Source organism: Phalacrocorax carbo, chromosome 1 (genome assembly GCF_963921805.1).
Source record: "Phalacrocorax carbo chromosome 1, bPhaCar2.1, whole genome shotgun sequence".
Lineage (NCBI taxonomy): Eukaryota > Metazoa > Chordata > Aves > Suliformes > Phalacrocoracidae > Phalacrocorax > Phalacrocorax carbo.
In genome coordinates, this window is record NC_087513.1 from 53,983,629 (window position 1) to 54,000,078 (window position 16,450).

At 43.1% G+C, this 16,450-nt stretch overlaps 2 protein-coding genes across 3 annotated transcripts; both read left to right on the forward strand.

Annotated features, from left to right (window-relative positions):
• The first annotated feature begins 2,556 nt into the window (after nucleotides 1-2,556).
• Nucleotides 2,557-9,459, forward strand: LOC104040461 (osteocalcin). The gene is made up of 4 exons (XM_009502625.2): nucleotides 2,557-2,690; nucleotides 4,423-4,458; nucleotides 6,482-6,551; nucleotides 8,097-9,459. The coding sequence occupies exons 1-4, from the start codon at nucleotides 2,624-2,626 to the stop codon at nucleotides 8,224-8,226; spliced, it is 303 nt and encodes a 100-aa protein (XP_009500920.1). The 5' UTR covers nucleotides 2,557-2,623; the 3' UTR covers nucleotides 8,227-9,459.
• Nucleotides 9,460-11,472: 2,013 nt separating this feature from the next.
• Nucleotides 11,473-15,500, forward strand: ART4 (ADP-ribosyltransferase 4 (inactive) (Dombrock blood group)). Of its 2 annotated transcripts, none has more exons than XM_009502627.2 (3): nucleotides 11,473-11,952; nucleotides 13,259-13,985; nucleotides 14,775-15,500. In XM_009502627.2, exons 1-3 carry the CDS (start codon nucleotides 11,902-11,904, stop codon nucleotides 14,867-14,869), a joined length of 873 nt encoding a protein of 290 aa, XP_009500922.1. In that variant the 5' UTR covers nucleotides 11,473-11,901; the 3' UTR covers nucleotides 14,870-15,500. The 2 variants fall into 2 exon arrangements, with proteins under 2 accessions (XP_009500922.1, XP_064308287.1); XM_064452217.1 differs by having other exon boundaries at nucleotides 13,259-13,922.
• Nucleotides 15,501-16,450: the final 950 nt, after the last annotated feature.

A 16,450-nucleotide genomic window follows, 5' to 3' on the forward strand; every position in this document is an offset into this window, starting at 1 on the left:
GATGTCTTAAAATGGTGTGGTGTTCAGAAAGCAGTCTGAGATGCACTTTTTGAAAATGAAATCTGTAATATCTTTCCTCAGTTGGGAAACAAAATTCGGAAGGTGCCTGTTTAATCTTAACAACAAAGTTACAGCAAGAGTTAGTGACAGAAACAGCTTGTGAATTGCATCTTGTCTATCCAGATACCCTCAGGTCCTGATCTAGGGTGCTCCTGTAGAAAGGAGTGTGTGATCTGGCTTTTACTCATATTGCCTGTTGGAATCCCCTTTCATGACCTTACTTTCACTTGGAATGATGCTGTTAGTGCTAGAAAGCTGCAGAAACCAGGTGTTAAATAAAAAGAGAAAAGAAACGCAGTGTTTGGGGTTAAGCCCAACTTTGTTCATCTAGAACAATTTTATGTTGCTATTCATAATTCATTTGAAATCAAGATGTGGCCTGATCCTGTGCACAGGTTTCCAGGCACCTCTTGGCCCACTGAGGAGTGACTGTGACTACTGTCAGGTTGTCACCAGCACTGGCACCAGGGTGCCTTGCAGAGCCTGTCCCCAGGCCAAGAAGCCCCAGTGCTGACATGCCCAAGGCTGGCCAGTGCTGACATGCTCAAGGCTGATCAGCAGCCACAGCAGCTCGGAGACCCCTTGGTACGGGGTGTGTAGGAGACGTAACATCTTCTATTTCATCTCAGCACAGCTGGTTTCAATATTCGCATCTCCAGGTTTCCACAGGCACCTCCAAATTATAGAATTGAGAAATATTTATGGCACACTATTAAAGGCTATGAGGAATAAAGTATCGAATTGTTGACTATTCTGTGAAATTAATTCTAGAGCCAAATCTACCTGCCACATCAGAAACATGCATCTTCTTGCAAAATATGCTTCAAGGCTTTTCCAGCTTTGAAGATGAACTTCAGGAAAGAAATGTGATGCATTTATTGAAAACACATCCAATAGGAAACTCCACCCTGACAGTTGCTAAATTTTTGTCCAAAGGAAAAAGTGAATGATATATGAGTTTAAGGGAAAAAAGCCATACAGATTAGGTATATTTGCACCCACACGTGTCCTGCATGTTCCCACGTAGGTGAATCTTAACGCTCATGAACCAGCACAAAGCTTTCATACCCTCAAGTCAACAAGTCTGCCGTGTCTGGGTTTGACTTGACACTGTGACACTACCAAAATGGAAGGTACCGGGCTAGTGCTGTCTGAGTCTGTGCCCAGAAATAGCTGGCAATTCCAACCTCTGGTTTACCAGTATAAATAATGAATAATACCAGAGATTTCTGTGGGATTTCGTTAGTGTAAGCAATAACCAAACATGTTTAAAAGACTACATGCTGGTTAGAAAGCTTGGGAAAGTTGGGAAGACAAGTAAAGCTGTTTGGATTACTAGAATTGTATATTTATGTTCTTTCAAGTTTTCTTTTGGAAGCATAACTTTCCTAGAATACCTACTATTTTTAGATAATTATTTATTTTTAAACTGTTTCTCTTTAAGGTACTTTTGCTGGAAGTTGTTAGTATATATATTCAGTCTTTCCTGGATTGTAGAAGAGTTAAACTTTATTTTTTTCCTTTTCTTTTTTTTCTTCTTTTTTTTTTCTTTCTTTAATCCTGAAATTTCTCTGAGCTAAAAGACAATGTTTCTAGGGATTGGCATAATCTCTAATGGCTCTGACTGCCCTTGGGAGCCTTTTAGGATTTAATTTTGTGACCCTTGGATGTCTCCCCTGTATGTGGGGTTGAGGAGGATTCGATGTGAGGTGGAGGAAAATGTGATCCATGTGCTGCGTTTGGGACATGGCTTTGGGAACTTGGATGGTGGGTTGGGGGATTATGGGGTTATTAGTAGATAGGCTGTAGAAAAGCCCATACAGGGCTCTTGAAATACCAAGCAACCACAGCCATTCAAGTCCTGAAGAATCAAACACTTTTGGAGTTTCAAGGTTTATTTAATATTTAGACAAGGGAAGCCAAACTAATAGTGTCCATAATAGGAATATTTCCAGGAAGAAAAAAGAAAGACCCTCCTTCAAACTAACTACCAAAGTTCCCAACAGTATAAAAATCTCAGCTTTCCAAAGTGGTTTGGTGAAACTGAAGTGAAAATGTACTGTGTTTTTGTCCTATGCAAATTGTTTCATGGGTTTCTTTGCCTCAAAGGGACTGGGTCAGTGTAGGGTGGGGGAAAAGAGTCACCATTGGGTTCAGTCTCATGGGAGAGTTCCATCACACAAAAAGAGTTGCTCTACTTCAGGGTGTGCTGGTCTCTCTCCTGTCTTTCTGGCAAGAAGATGAATCACTTTCATGTTTATAATAAAACTGATTTTTTAATCCAGTCATTGTTTTTCAACAATCCCATTCAAAACCTCAGATAAAAACTCTGGAAATACCACAAGTCCTGAGATGGATGTCAAAATAGCTGCCAGGACCTTATATCTCCTGGCCCAAAGGACTGGCTTTGTTTTGGAGCTCAGACACAGGAACACAAGCCAGAGCCCTGCTCTCTCCAGACGATCACAAGATATAAACTGCTGCCCAAAAGCAAGCTCCAGAAAACTTCGGTAACCTGCAGGAAAGCTCCGAGGTTAGGGAGACCAGCGCAGCCAAAGAAGACATGAGGAGTCTCCTGGCACCACTAATTGTGACTCTGGCCCTGGCAGCACTCTGCTGTTGTGAGAAAGGTAAGGGGACCTCTTCCCAGCAAGGCTCCTGGGAGTGCTGCGCAACCCTGCAGCTTGCTGCCAGCCTCCCTTTGGTCTGGGAGAGATGCACAGCTTCAGGGGAAGGTACACCGCCAGTCATTGCACAACTTCAGATTTCTGTTGAGAGAGAGAGTCAAGGATGAGAGAGGGCTTGGGGGTAGACAGCCTCATCTCTTGCATTTAGCATTTAGGTGAACTGGAAAAGGTATGCCTGATGCTTACTTTTGAGTGAGAGTGTTGAGCTTCAGGCAGAGTTGCGTCGACTACAGGGAGAGGGGTTTTGTACCTGCCAGCCCTGGAATGCTGTAGGATCACAGATATAGGCAACGAGTCAAGCCTACACCTGCTGAGAAATGTGGGATGTGGAGAACTTCTGAAGGGAAAAAATCTCCTATTAGTGGTTAAAAAAAGGGTGTTGTCCCATTGAAATAAGAGCACATCACATTTGAAGGTTATTTGGCCATGGTAACTTTATGATCAGGACAGTACCGTAGTGGCAGCTTTATAGTTGAGAAGGAAGGGGGGAAAGATCAGAAAAACAAGTGTTTTCCCTTTACAGTGGAAAAAGAGAAGCTGAGGAGGAGAGGGCCCTGTCTTTTCTTGTATTATCCCATTCAGGTTAAATTTCATTCAGTCCTTGGCATCAGATAGCCACAATTCAATACTGGCAAATATAATTTGTTTGATCTGTCAGTTTCTCTCTCACTTTTCACTCTTGAGTATATATGTGCTTTTTTAATTATTATTTGTTATTATTATTCCAGATTGCTTAATGGGCTTGGAGTAACATCTAAAAATTTTTTTTTTAAATCCAAGGAATGTATACATAGCTTAAAAATAGAACTACACATAACCCTTTCACACAAAGAATTTTTTTAAGCACCATTGTTATTTTATTTTGGTCTCTAGAGTCCTTTCTGCCCATAAATATGCTTACGTGAAATACCTGGTGACTTGGGTGGAACTGACATTGTTGAAGAAAAATATGGTGAAATAGTGGAAGAAAAAAATTGTGAAATAGGGCAGTGTGGGAGAGCCAAGGTTTGGAGACTTACCATTTCTCTTAGAGGACACTTTCCTTGGGTGTTTGCAGGGAGCATTAAGGATTAAGTATTAAGATCAGGACTGAACACAGAAATATAGTGTGTAAATTCCTTTTGGGAGGGCTGGTGAGCCAGGTACTTCAACCCTGAGCCACAAAGATGTGAGGGTAGCATTGTTCCTATTTTTGGCCCTATTTCCCTTCCCTTTCAATAGCTTGTGATTTTTCCCTAGAGTTAAGGAAACCTCTCTTTCCAAAGATAGAGGAGATGTTCAGCTATCTTCAGGTTCTGTCCAAATTTGGGGTTTTGCTCGAATTGGTCCCCTAGCTCTAGCTATCCCTGTTCTTATCAAGGGTGTTGAGGAAGAAGGAGGAAGGTCCTCGTCAAGCTTCTACTGTGGTTATATGGTTATTGTGCCATTTAATCTAGCTCAGAGGAAGTTGAAATTAAACAAATCCAGGCATAATGGATTAATTATGCTGTGGTGAAGAAGTCTATTCCTAAATGGTGGGTGTTAATAAAACCCTTTTTTGGGAGGAACAGACTTTCTGGGAAAGGGGGGGAAGCTGGATCCACACAGTAGGCAGAGGGATTCAGTTAGAGAGGAGCAGAAGAGGACGCGCAAGCAAATTACTGTCCATTTGTCTGTCTGTCTGCCTGTCTTCCAGATCCCAAAGACCCCTCAGGATCTCCCAGCACTGCCAGTGAGTATATTGTTGTGACTGATGCTCAGCTCCATTCTTCTTCATCTACTTCCCTTCTTTCCTTTGATAAGTTCAAAGGATGAACAACAACCATGCTGAGTCCCTCTAGCTGCTCCATTTTTTGCTCCCTCAGCATTGTAGTCCCTGAGGTGCAGGAGAACCTGCAGCAGAGGGTCTGCCTTTCACAGCCATGAGGGCAGGAGACACGAGGGAGGTCAGCCTCCCTGCACCGGCAGCCTTGCATTGCTCTGGGTGTGCTAATACTATAGCCTGCATCTCCACAAGCCTTGAGCAGCCTCAAGGCAAGATGTGAGTCCTGCAGGTTGTTAGCAGCTGGATACATCTGCTCTCTGTGAAACAGGGTGATGTGAGTGGAGCAACACGACCAGTCTCCTGGCTTCTCTGAGCTGGCCTCAGAGACCTATTCAAAGTGACTGCTGCATCCCCAGACTGTTAAGAGAGCAGAACATGCCCCGGGGCCTCCAGGCACTGATCTTTTGGATCTGCTGAGCAGTGAGTCTGGTGTGCAGGATCATAGAGCAGAAAGGTTTGGTGCCACACGGCAACAGGCTGTCACATTGCTGCCAAATCCCACAACCTGGAGAGCCTGAAAGCAAGCATATTCCTTGGCTGCTACTGAGGGCTTCAGTCTCTCCTCTGTCAGGTCACCTGGGACATGGGGATTTGCACACCCTGGGATGTCCGCAGCTTTTGCAGCAAGCTGATCCTGGCAGAACTCCATATGGAAAATGCCCCTCGTTCTTCCCTGTCTTTCCTTTCTCACATCTTAAAGTACAACATTACTACTAGGGAGCATCAAAGATGGTATTTCTCCAGTAAGCTAATGCAAACACAGATTGGGAAAGAGGAAAAAAAAATGCAAAGAGTGTTCAGGGAAAGGTGGTGATTTCTGACAGCCCATTAATTGGCAGGTTCTGTGTGGTTGGTATTTTGATCCAGACTAAACCCCAGCTTGCTAGAGAGGGGGCATCTCTCACCTGCTGAACAGAAACATGATCAAACACTCCACGATGATGAGGAAAGGGCACAAATGTCACCATCTCCCCACAAATGGAAGTCTTAGAAACTGTGTTCGCCCTGTGACAGCAACTTTTACCAGTTTCTCTGCTGGAACTTGTGTTGGTGTGCAGCTCCCTGTGTTGCTGGTGTGCCGGCATCTGTGCACAGCTCTGCTGCTGCGGGTCTGTCCCATGGAGCAAGGCTGTGCTGTGTTGAGCCCTGGATGGGAGTGGGGAGGCAAAGTGGCTTTATCTGCTGTTTGTGGTGTGCTCCACAGTATTCTGGTGTTTGCACAGCCACAAATCCAAGGGAACAAATAAGCAACTGTGCTGACATGGTGTGTTAGTGGAGACCAGGGAGTACTGCTGTCATGGCAGAAAGACCTCTTGTGTTCTCCAGGTGTCTGAACGCCAGGATATTTGCACCTATTGGGTGTATGTCTCCCTGGGTGATGTTTATTCTCATTATTTTCATAGAATCATAGAATCATTAAGGTTGGAAAAGACCCGTAAGATCAAGTCTAACTGTCAACCCAACACCATCATGCCTCCTAAACCATGTCCCAAAGTGCCACATCTACAGGTTTTTTGAACACCTCCAGGGATGGTGACTCCAACACCTCTCTGGGTAGGCTGTTCCATTTTTTTATACCCTTCACCTTTCATGGAACTCTGTACATGGGAGCGTTGGTATTTCCATGTGCCACCTGTTGCTTATGGCTCATTAGAGGCATTTTAAGGCCTGGTGGCTGGTATCTCACATAACTCAGTCTGAGTCAAAATATAGAAAGGAAGCCAAGACCCTGAAGCTGAGTAGGCCAGGGAGAGAGGGTGCCATTCCCCTAATTTTCTCCTTATTTGTATTTTATGCTGTCATGACTTTGCCTTCTGCACATTTGCTGCGGACTCACATAATGCTGTGTGTTAAGGAAAAGGAATTTATGAGTTTGTTTTGCATAGACCATGGCCCTGCATCTCTAACCTGCTGTGCTGTCTCTTGGTAGGCATCAAGATTGAAAAGGAAGTTGCCAATGCCTTTGTGAAGAGGCAGAAGAGATCCAGTCTGTATGAATGGTAACAACTCAGGCATCAGGCTGAGACCTGGACTCTGGACCTGTTCTGATGAGGGGGTGGGAAGGCAACAGGACATGACAAGGCATTAATTTGTTTTACATTTATATTATTACCTTCATGTGTAGAAGCAAAAAGGTTGTAGGAGACACTCATCGATAAATTGTTCTTTTTTTCATAAATATCCTTTTGAGACCTCATAGTTGGACTCTGTTACTCCTCCCAGGAAGACAGTACTAGCTGTCTAGGCTAGCCATGGGGACAGCAAGATACAAATTAGAAGGTGCTTTAACCTGCAGGGTCACCAGGGCCGATTTGCAGGATAATGAGCATCACAGAGTCTTGGTCATCACCTCTGGCACTCTACAAAGGAAGCACAGCTCTGTTGCAAGGATGATGCTAGATCAGATTGGCTGTTCTTTCTGAGGCTGTAAAACCTCAGAGCCATTTGTGCAGAAATCCTAGGCATGAAGATTTGGAGAAATCCTAGCTATAAACATCTGGCGAAATTTGAGGTAATTCAAGAATGTTATTAATGTATTTCCTGGAAGAGTTCATTAAGCCATTGTCTCATGTAGGCCTGTAGTGAAAAGAATTTTTATTCAATCTATCTTTGGACTAGAAGGATAACATTGGTTTTAGATAATAGAAGACTAGGGAGCCCCATCTGTAGAGTAGAGGATCAGAGTATTGTAACAGAGGAACTGGCTGATGTTGAAACCTGCAGTAATTAAAAACAAGATGAAATTCAGAACTGATTGTACTGACTACCCCCTTACAGCTGGTGCATCATAAAAGTAGCTGTAAGCATTAATCGGTAAGGACTGAGGTAGACAGAGAGCTTGGTGTATTATTTGATCACAAGGCAAAATTAGTCTGGAAATATGGATATAACAATGTAACAAATGGAATTCAAGGATGCTGCATGGTTTTTCCAATACAGAAATAAAGAAATTAATGAGAAACTGGTGGAACATCTCCGTAGCAGGAAAGATTAACCAAACCTAGAATAGGAGTTGAGAAGTGGATCCAGAGTATGTAGCTGAGACTAGAAGATATAGGCTTGCTGAGCCTGGCAAAACAAAAGCTGAGTGGGGACAGTATTGCTGTCAACAACAGAAGTGAGGATGATGAGAAGAAACTCCTTAAGCTAAAGGAAAATAGTGGCTAGAGGGAAAGTGGGCAGAAACTGTGAGCAAATAAAGGTAAGCAGAAAAAGATTAAATAAAAAATAAAATAAATAACAACCACAACAACAAAAATTCCTGCGTAGTTGGGGAATAGGGTTGGGGACAAAAAAAAAACCCAACCTAACTGCTTCTGTGGTCTTCTTTGCTGATAAAATCTCAAGAGCAATTGCTTTAAATTGGGCTCAGTTCCAAATTTTTGCCTCATTAATTAAGTAGTCCATCACTGTGTAAGCTGTTTAACTCACCCGTTGGGGGCCCTGGGGAATTACTCTTCTTGTGTTAGTATTATGGGTGAGAAACGTCTCCAACTGCATCAGCTGAATCTGCAGAATGGCATCTTTCTCTTTGTCTGCTCCAGGTACTCTGAGTATTACAAAAGTCCAATGGAGCAGATGCATGAGCGTTGTGAAAACTACCCTCCCTGTGACTATCTCTCTGACCAAATAGGATTTTCCATGGCCTACAATCGTTTCTTTGGGAGATACTAAGGATGGGACAGTCACTTCGTTCATTTTGCTTGGGACCATTCTGAATCCCCCAGGAGAAAGAAGGTTGTGGGTGGGAAGGAGGGAAGAAAAACATCTAGACCGGGGTCGTCTTCAGAACACCAAGGCAATAATTATCCCACTTGTTGACCTTGCATTAGCTTTCTTCCTTTCATCAGAAATCTGTCTTCAGTTGTTTTTGTGGTATTTTGAGCTTCACCAGAAATGACTGAGAAGACTCTGTCTTACCTCCTTCCATTTGAATACCCAGGATACAATATGTGAAAAAATTGTGATTCCTTTCAAGAAAATTAATGCATATCTTAGAAACATAACAAGATGTTTTGTCATCTTCTGAAAAACATATGAGGATTATAGAAGGAGAATCTCATGTGTAAGAGTGATGGATTTGATCTGGGGATACTCACTGGGAAGAAAGTGGAATGGCTGCTTCCTGGTGCAACGACTAGGAAAGTTCAGTATTTTCAGGTAGAAGAGTCACCCTAAATATGAGCCAACGCAGGATCATTTTGCAAGGATAGAAGTGTGGAAATACTGTTTCATAGCCAGAAATCAGTTTCTGGTACACTTTTCTGATTATTTTGTCACAAAAATTGCCTCTATAGCAACAACAGATAAATCCCCAAAGGTGTGTTTGAGGATTCTTTTAGATGAGCCCTTCTATTTGTATGCTGCATTCAATGACTGTAAAAAGTAACTTGGAAATCTCTTGTTATGTTTGTTTCATTTGGTTTCTGGTGAAACTGAATATACCCAAGCAGAACAAAAAAATAATCTGTTCCTCTCTGACGCTTTAGTATTTATGCTTGAAACTAAAAGTGTCTAAACAGCTTCAAAAAAAGCAAGCAAACAAACAAAAAGTGATAAACTTTATGAAATAAACAAAAAGCAAATAATTTCAAGGATGGATTGAAGTTGGGTCACTATTTGGCTTATTCAAGGCAGCTTGAATCTCTCTCATAGATAAATATAAAAAAAGTGTGTGTATTTATATGCATATCCTCTTCCCTCTGCACTACTTCATTCTGTTCCTTTGTATGAATATTATACCTTAGCAACTTTCTGCATAGTCTCCCTTGATGTTATCTGTCCGTTTTCCTTAGAGGTAGATGGCAGATCCTGTCTTGAAGTACAGGGACTTCTGACCCTCAGGATATTGAGAAAGACCAAATCTTGCTGGTTGCGTGTAAGTTGTTGCAGCCATTTCCAGACGTTGACTGCAATAAATACTGCTTATGTAAAGCAGATTGGTGTGCTGCTTCTCTCTGTTCCTCTGTACAACCTTTATCTGTGGTTAGAGATACCTGGAAGATAAAACCTGCTCCTGTCAACCCTGAAGAGAAAGATCCAGGTGCTTGGGGCTCTCCTGTGCCCCAGTGTGAATCAGACGTGATTACACTGAAATTCAGGTCATGATCCCAGTACACTGTGACAGCGAGGGAGACGAAGGCCAGGCTTTTCGTGACTCACCATCTACCAAGTTCAGCGTTTCTCTGAAAGACCTTGCCCTGAATAAAGGACATGGGATAAATCCACAGAGATGGCTGCCAGTGTGAGTGTTAACATCTCTTGGTTGGCAAGCTGCTATGGCTTGCACTAGCTATGCTGACCTTGGCCAAAGAGAAAACAGTTAACAAGTAACTCTACTTGTCTTGGTCAAACACCTGGGAATGGTTCCTCTATTGGCATAAAATGATGGGGCTTCACTGCTCACAGCAAAACTCTCCTCTGAATGCCATCTAGTAAAAATGAACAAAGTGCTCATTGAAAGCAGTGAAAATTTTGCTGGGAAAATACTAGAGATATTAGTGAAATCCTAATATCTGCTATACTGACAAGTTAGGGGCTTTGTTTTTGCTGTATGATTTTGTTTGCTAAAAAAGAAAATCAAGCTTCCGGTCTATATTTGCATCTTTCTGTTAGTTTTTTGTTTTTCACTTCCTTTTGTAAATGATTTTTCTGAGAAGTTACACACAAGGGCCCCGAGCATGTCATCTGCTCTGTGTCAGTAGACCTCTATATGGGCTGAAGTCATTACGGCCTTTTGGGAGCTGAGCATACAAATCAGATTACAAATTTGCTACTGGAATGGAGGAGCTCGATTTTCACCAGCTCAATGCAGGTTTAAAGACCACTACAAATCCTCTGCTGCCATCTTATGGCCATTGTATTTATCGCCATGCGATAAACGTACACTACGTTGCTTTTGAAGTATTTGAAAATGTAAATCCTTCCTTATAAGGTTTCTTCCTTATTTACTTCATGCTACAACATACATTAGGAAGCCAGAAGGGAAAAATAGGCAAGTGCCGTAATCTGCAGCTGGATTATATGCACCTGAATTGACATTCTAGTGGGGTTATTTATCTTGATCGTCAGGTTCCTGCTGGAGCCTGTCACAGTTTAGCTCCTTTTTATCTCCACATGAACAGAAGAGGCGATGCCTCTGAATAAATTCACAGCTGCTTCTCTGGACTCACTTTTGGCAGTCAAAGAACTGCTTTCTGAAATGAAGCCCAAGATAATACATCAATTCCAAGAAGGAGTTGGATGCAAGAAGATAGGCTGCATTTATCACTTTGCATCATCCTTTGTATCATCATCTTGTACCACCAGTGGCTGCAGATACCGTCAGCATCATCATCTGGTGCAGTGTTATAGATCGCTTTGAAAGCAACCCTGTATGAGACCTTTATGTCATCTCTCACCCTATTTCAGCAATATATGGCAAATGTTCTCTGTGCACAGACAAGCAGCTGCACAAACACCTCTTTTCTCAGGGAATCACATCATGTCTGCGGGTGCCCCCTTCACCCAGCCTGTCACTAGTAGGCAATGGAAATGGTCTTCACTTCTCTTTAGTCAGAGCTAGGCCCTGACTCCTCCTTTTGGCTCTTTTTCTGTGTATAAGAGTTATCAGAGGCCATGGGGCTTCACAGGTGAGTAACTCTCTGCCATTATTTGGAAGGGGTGACTGGAAAGCAGCTAGTAGAGAGGGGTGAGTCTCAGGATAGAATCTGTATTTACACACTCATTTTGAGTGTACCCAATGTAAAAAGTTCACAAGGTGCTGCTCTCCAGTGGTTAAGGGTAAGATTGGCAGCACATTATTGGAAAGCAGGGGGTGCTAAGGAGGAGACAGTTGTGTTATCTCTGCTTCCAGATGGGATCCCAACCCATTTCTGTGTTGGCTTTATCAGAATTCTGCACTTCTTTAAAAGGGCTTTTTAAGCTCTTGACCAAGGAGTGCACTTCACCTCATCCTGACACATCACTCCTCAGGAGAGAACTGTCTTAGACCTCTCCAAGCCAGAGTTTTCTTCCTTTTTGACAGAACAAGAACACCAGATACCCTGGAATTAAGAAAACTATCAAGGTGAAGGACATCTACACCAACTGGAGTTGACGCAATCAGATCCTTCTTTATGGATTGTGGGCATGCTTTTACCAGTAAATTATCTGTTTGGTTTTATTAACAACTTCTAAATTGCTGTAAGCATCTGGTGGATGATCTTTGGCTGAAGAATCATCACTAAATCCTGAGTGCAAATCACAAACTGCAGAATTTTCCAGTTCAAGAAAAAAGGGAAAGAAACAAATATAAATGACCTCTGCTTGAGCTCAAAGTTCTTTACAGTGTCTTGGGTGGACTCTAGGATGCCAGTACTGCTGGCCAGCCTTCTGTTGCTGATCTCCTTGCAAAGGCTGGTAAGAGGGGGTAAACATTATTCTTTATCTGAAATGGTGAAATTGCTTATCTTATGGAAATAAACCTTTTTGGGTTTGGGTGTTGTTTTTTTTTTTCATTTGAAACATGTTCTTTAAGGGGCTCTGGGCTCAGCTTAAAATCTTCTGCTTTCAGTTGCTCGGTTCCATTTCTTACTTATCCGAATTCCTTTTAACTACTTGGTTGGAAATTTCCTCTTGTTTGGAGCCAGATGATTTCCCAGGGTGTGTTTGAGAATAGATGTCATGGAATTGTTCTCTCATTTTCCAGCCTGTCTCAGATGAGGCTTTGACAAAAGCAGTGTGTTGTTGGATAGGACAGTTACAATATTGCTCTATTATTTGTGACTGCCTTTTAGCTTTCTCTCAAAGCAGTTATGGTGTTAGGGGGAAATAAACTGAATCCCTGTACAGTTTATGGACCAGTATAACTTCAGAAGCTAATAAAGGTATCTATCTTGTTATGTGTCTAGGCTGAATATTTGAGATGAAGTGAATATCTACTTGTAGAATTCAACTATCAACTGACTACAGTAGTTGACTAGTCTACTATGAGATCAAAAAGCAAAAAGAATAATGTCATAACACACCATTTCTTCTTATTATTTTTTATTAAGTAGAAATGCTAGAAACAGATAATTAGTGTGCCATTTCATAGACAGGATATATTAGAGGTTATTTTCCTGTTATAGCACCCATTTGTGTAAATCCCTACTCATGTGTTCAGTGTTTATTTACATGACAAGCCCAGCTGGCCTCACTGAGACAAACTAGATGAACAAAAGTTTTAGCACAGTGCTCCTATACTGTAGTACTAAACATCATTCTCTGTAGCCAAAACATGTCTGAGACCTATGATGAGACAGGAGGAAGAAATTCACCCAAGATATGTTGAGGCTGGACTGCCCTGAGCACATTGTTTTGCTTATTCTTTCTCTCTTCAAAACCACTTACTAATAATGAGCAGAATATTGAAATAAATGGACAGTGTGTCTGTCCTGCAGGCTCTGTACCCTCATCCTCTGAAGGACAAACTCTCCTGAAGCTTTTAATGCCACATAAAATAAGAACTCTGGCATTCTAGCTGGCATTTGCCTGAGGTGGGTCTTGGACAATAACCTGAGGTTGGTCAGGAAGGTCTTGTCAAAGATGCCTACCTGCTGTGCTTGTTCTGCCAATAACGCCAAAGAGGCAAGAAGATGGTAGGGAAAAACCTGGCTTGCATCCATAGAGATACATGAAAAGTTCACAGTTCTGGTGCTAATCTTCATTTGCTTCTATGTTGCAGGCTGTGTCCCACCTCATCATGGATATGGCTCTGCATTCCTTTGATGACCAGTATTTGGGGTGCAGAGAGCAGGTAATGGAAGAACTGGAGCGAGGAGACTATTTCCAAAAGGAAATAGCTGCTAACAAGCACTATTTGAATCTCTGGAAGAAGGCTCAGGAGGCTGTGTTAAAGAGCCCGGTAGGTCTCCTGAGGGAAATGCATGAGAGCCACGCCATAGTCCTCATGGCTTACACCATGAACTCTTCCCTCCACTCTCAGCTGAACCAGGCCACATCTACAGCAGGAAGCTCTCCAGAGCACTACAGATACAACTTCAATTTCAAATATTTTCACTTTTACCTAACAACTGCTATCCAGATAATGAAGCAATGGCAGAGGAGCAAGGAAAGCATGGGAAAACGTAAATGCTACCAGGTGTACAGGGGTGTAAAAGACTTATATATTGAGGCCACGGTAGGCAGCAGGGTGCGATTTGGGCGTTTCACCTCCACATCCCGCCTCTGGAATGAAGCCCAGAAGTTTGGGAATGAAACTTTGTTCACAGTGACCACTTGCCTAGGAGCAGATGTGCAAGGCTTTTCTTACTACGTGTCAGAGAAGGAAGTCCTCATTCCCCCTTACGAGATATTCCTTGTCAAAAGCTTCTTTCAGACACAGCACGGTAACCAGCTGCATCTGCGTTCTGTGGGGAATTACAGCAAGTACCACTGCCAGCTCGTGGGAGGTACTGTATATAGCCCTTCATGCAGGGGGGACACAGGACAGTCCAGTCTCAAGTACCCCAAGCAGCCCTCACCAGCTGCACTTACATGGGGTCACACTCAAGGCCAAATCTGGAGCTTGCCCACTGTGTTTGCCTGTGAGAGCCACACAGCCCAGTTTTCGGCTATTTGTTGTGCAACCTGGGAGCACCCCACAGCTCACTAAAGATGAATCCACCTGATACACAGCAGGTCTCAGGGTTCTTTTCAGCCCCCATTTATCCCACCTGCCATTGCAATGATGTCATAGGACACCAGCATTTGGGTCCCTAGCATTTCTACTGCAAGGGCAGATGAGATCTGCAGGCAGCTTGAATTCAGACATTTATTCTGGTGGCTTGCTACACTTCAAGCCTCAGAACAAAACTATTGCTGCTTAGTCGTGTTCTCTCTCCTGTGGCAGAAGGGAGGAAAGCTATCCTTTGGCAAAGGACACACTGTGAGTCTCCTGGCTACAGAGATAACTATTCTGTGCTGGAAGACCTCACTGGGCCTGTTCCACAGCCCTGTCCTTCTGTGAGTCCACCATGAATATGGGACTCTTGCTATTGTCTCTTGGAACAATATCATGTTAATGCAGCTTTTGAACACAAAACAATCATTCAGAAATGAGAGTTTGTGCCTAGACCTAAGCCAAAGTAGTATGTAGCTTGAGGAAGTGGCTCTTCTGTGCAAAAGTTGTGTTAGCAAGTGCAGGAAGCTTTAGGCAGCCAAAAGAGGTCTAACTGACTGCTCTCTTGACTTTCTTTCAGCTTCAAGAAGCAAGAACAGTGGTTCCACCGCCCTTGCCTCTGCTATTCTTCCTAGTGTAGTTGGAGTTTTCTTGTGCTTGGCCTGCAAAGACTGATTCTCTGGCTGTATCCAGATGTATACATTTGAATAGCAGGCAAGAAGAATTCACAGGAAATCAGTCTCTGGAGTTCTTGTTTTTACAGAAGTTTCAACCTTCCATTCCCTGGACCCATTTGGGTAGCAAGGCAGTTACCTATGGCCTTTCTGAAGAGTAGGGCAGTGTCATGGTTTTAGCTGGGATAGAGTTAATTTTCTTCACTGCAGCTGGCATAGTGCTCCGCTTTGGACTTAGTATGAAAATAATGTTGATTACACACCGATGTTTTAGTTATTGCTGGGTAGTGCTTATACTAGTCAAGGACTTTTCTAGCTTCCCATGGGTGCACAAGAATCTGGGAGGGGAGGGGGCACAGCTAAGAGAGCAGATTCAAACTGCCAAAGGGATATTCCATATCATGTAATGTCATGCCCAGCATGTTAACTGGGAGGAGCTGGCCAGAGGAGGGAGGCAGCAATCGTAGCTTGGCGACCAGCAGCGTCGGTCGGCGGGTGGTGAGCGGTTGTATCGTTTGTGGTTTTGTTTTTTTTCCCCCTTTTCCCTTTTCCTTTTTAGTATTGTTGCTATTATCATAATCACTATTATCACTATTCTTTTATTTTAATTATTAAACTGTTCTTATCTCAACCCACAAGTTTTTTTTCTGCTTTTGTTCTTCCTATTCTCTCCCCCATCCCACAGGGGTGGGGGGAGAGAGCAAGCGGCTTCGTGGTGTTTAGTTGCCGACTGGGGCTGAACCACGACAGGCAGTGACAGCCTTCACTGTACGTAGGCTTTCAGGAAAGACACACATGGACTTTGGACTCTCTACAGATCTCTAAGTACCTTTATTTTTAGGGAGAAAGAGTCTGTAGGATGCAAAAGGCACGATGGTGGTAAAGTCGAGTGGGTAACTGTGCAGCTTTGCATATCTCCTTTGAGCGCAGGGTCCCAGGGGACAGTAAAGTCTGTGGCTCCTGCATAGTGGTCTTTCCTGCTGCATGACTCCATGCACCAAAGCCATAGCTCTCACCTCAAGCTGACTGTCTGCATCTCACACATGGGGGACAGAAGCATAAAGCTGCCTTGAGACATGAACTTAGCAGCAGAGGATCATGAGACTTGCCAGGCCTGTCTTCAGCTTTCATTATGAACTTTAGCATTTCTTCTGAAAAACTCAGGCAGATCCTGTGTTCATAACAGTCCTCTAGTGGCTGATGAATACATGCTGGTCTTTTCATGCTGAAATGAAGGAGATCCTGTCGAACCCATTGCTGTCTTCATGGGTGGTGGGTGTGACTGAAATTCATTTACCTGCCTTTCATGGTGGAGGTTGAATCAACATCATAAATTGGAACCGGAGCTCCTGATTTAGCTATAAACTCCTCTCACTTTTATGCATTCATTTAGCACTTCTGGAGCCTTAGACACCCAAGCCAGAACAGCTATGAAGTTCTATCTCCAAAAAATAACAGTGTTGAAATTTTATGAAACACTTTCTGCCTGCAATTCCCCTTTCCAACATGCCTTACTTGCTTCTTCACCCCTTGTCCCTCACCCCCACTGTTAGCTCTGGGCTGAAGCTACAGTCAGAGAAGT

Excerpts from the sequence above, each read along its gene's own strand:
- ART4 (XM_009502627.2), top strand. The coding sequence starts at position 11,902 with ATGCCAGTACTGCTGGCCAGCCTTCTGTTGCTGATCTCCTTGCAAAGG. Across the intron at positions 11,953-13,258 it reads TGATCTCCTTGCAAAGGCTG|GCTGTGTCCCACCTCATCAT; the intron begins GTAAGAGGGGGT and ends TCTATGTTGCAG. Across the intron at positions 13,986-14,774 it reads CCACTGCCAGCTCGTGGGAG|CTTCAAGAAGCAAGAACAGT; the intron begins GTACTGTATATA and ends ACTTTCTTTCAG.
- LOC104040461 (XM_009502625.2), top strand. The coding sequence starts at position 2,624 with ATGAGGAGTCTCCTGGCACCACTAATTGTGACTCTGGCCCTGGCAGCA. Across the intron at positions 4,459-6,481 it reads AGGATCTCCCAGCACTGCCA|GCATCAAGATTGAAAAGGAA; the intron begins GTGAGTATATTG and ends GTCTCTTGGTAG. Across the intron at positions 6,552-8,096 it reads AGATCCAGTCTGTATGAATG|GTACTCTGAGTATTACAAAA; the intron begins GTAACAACTCAG and ends TGTCTGCTCCAG.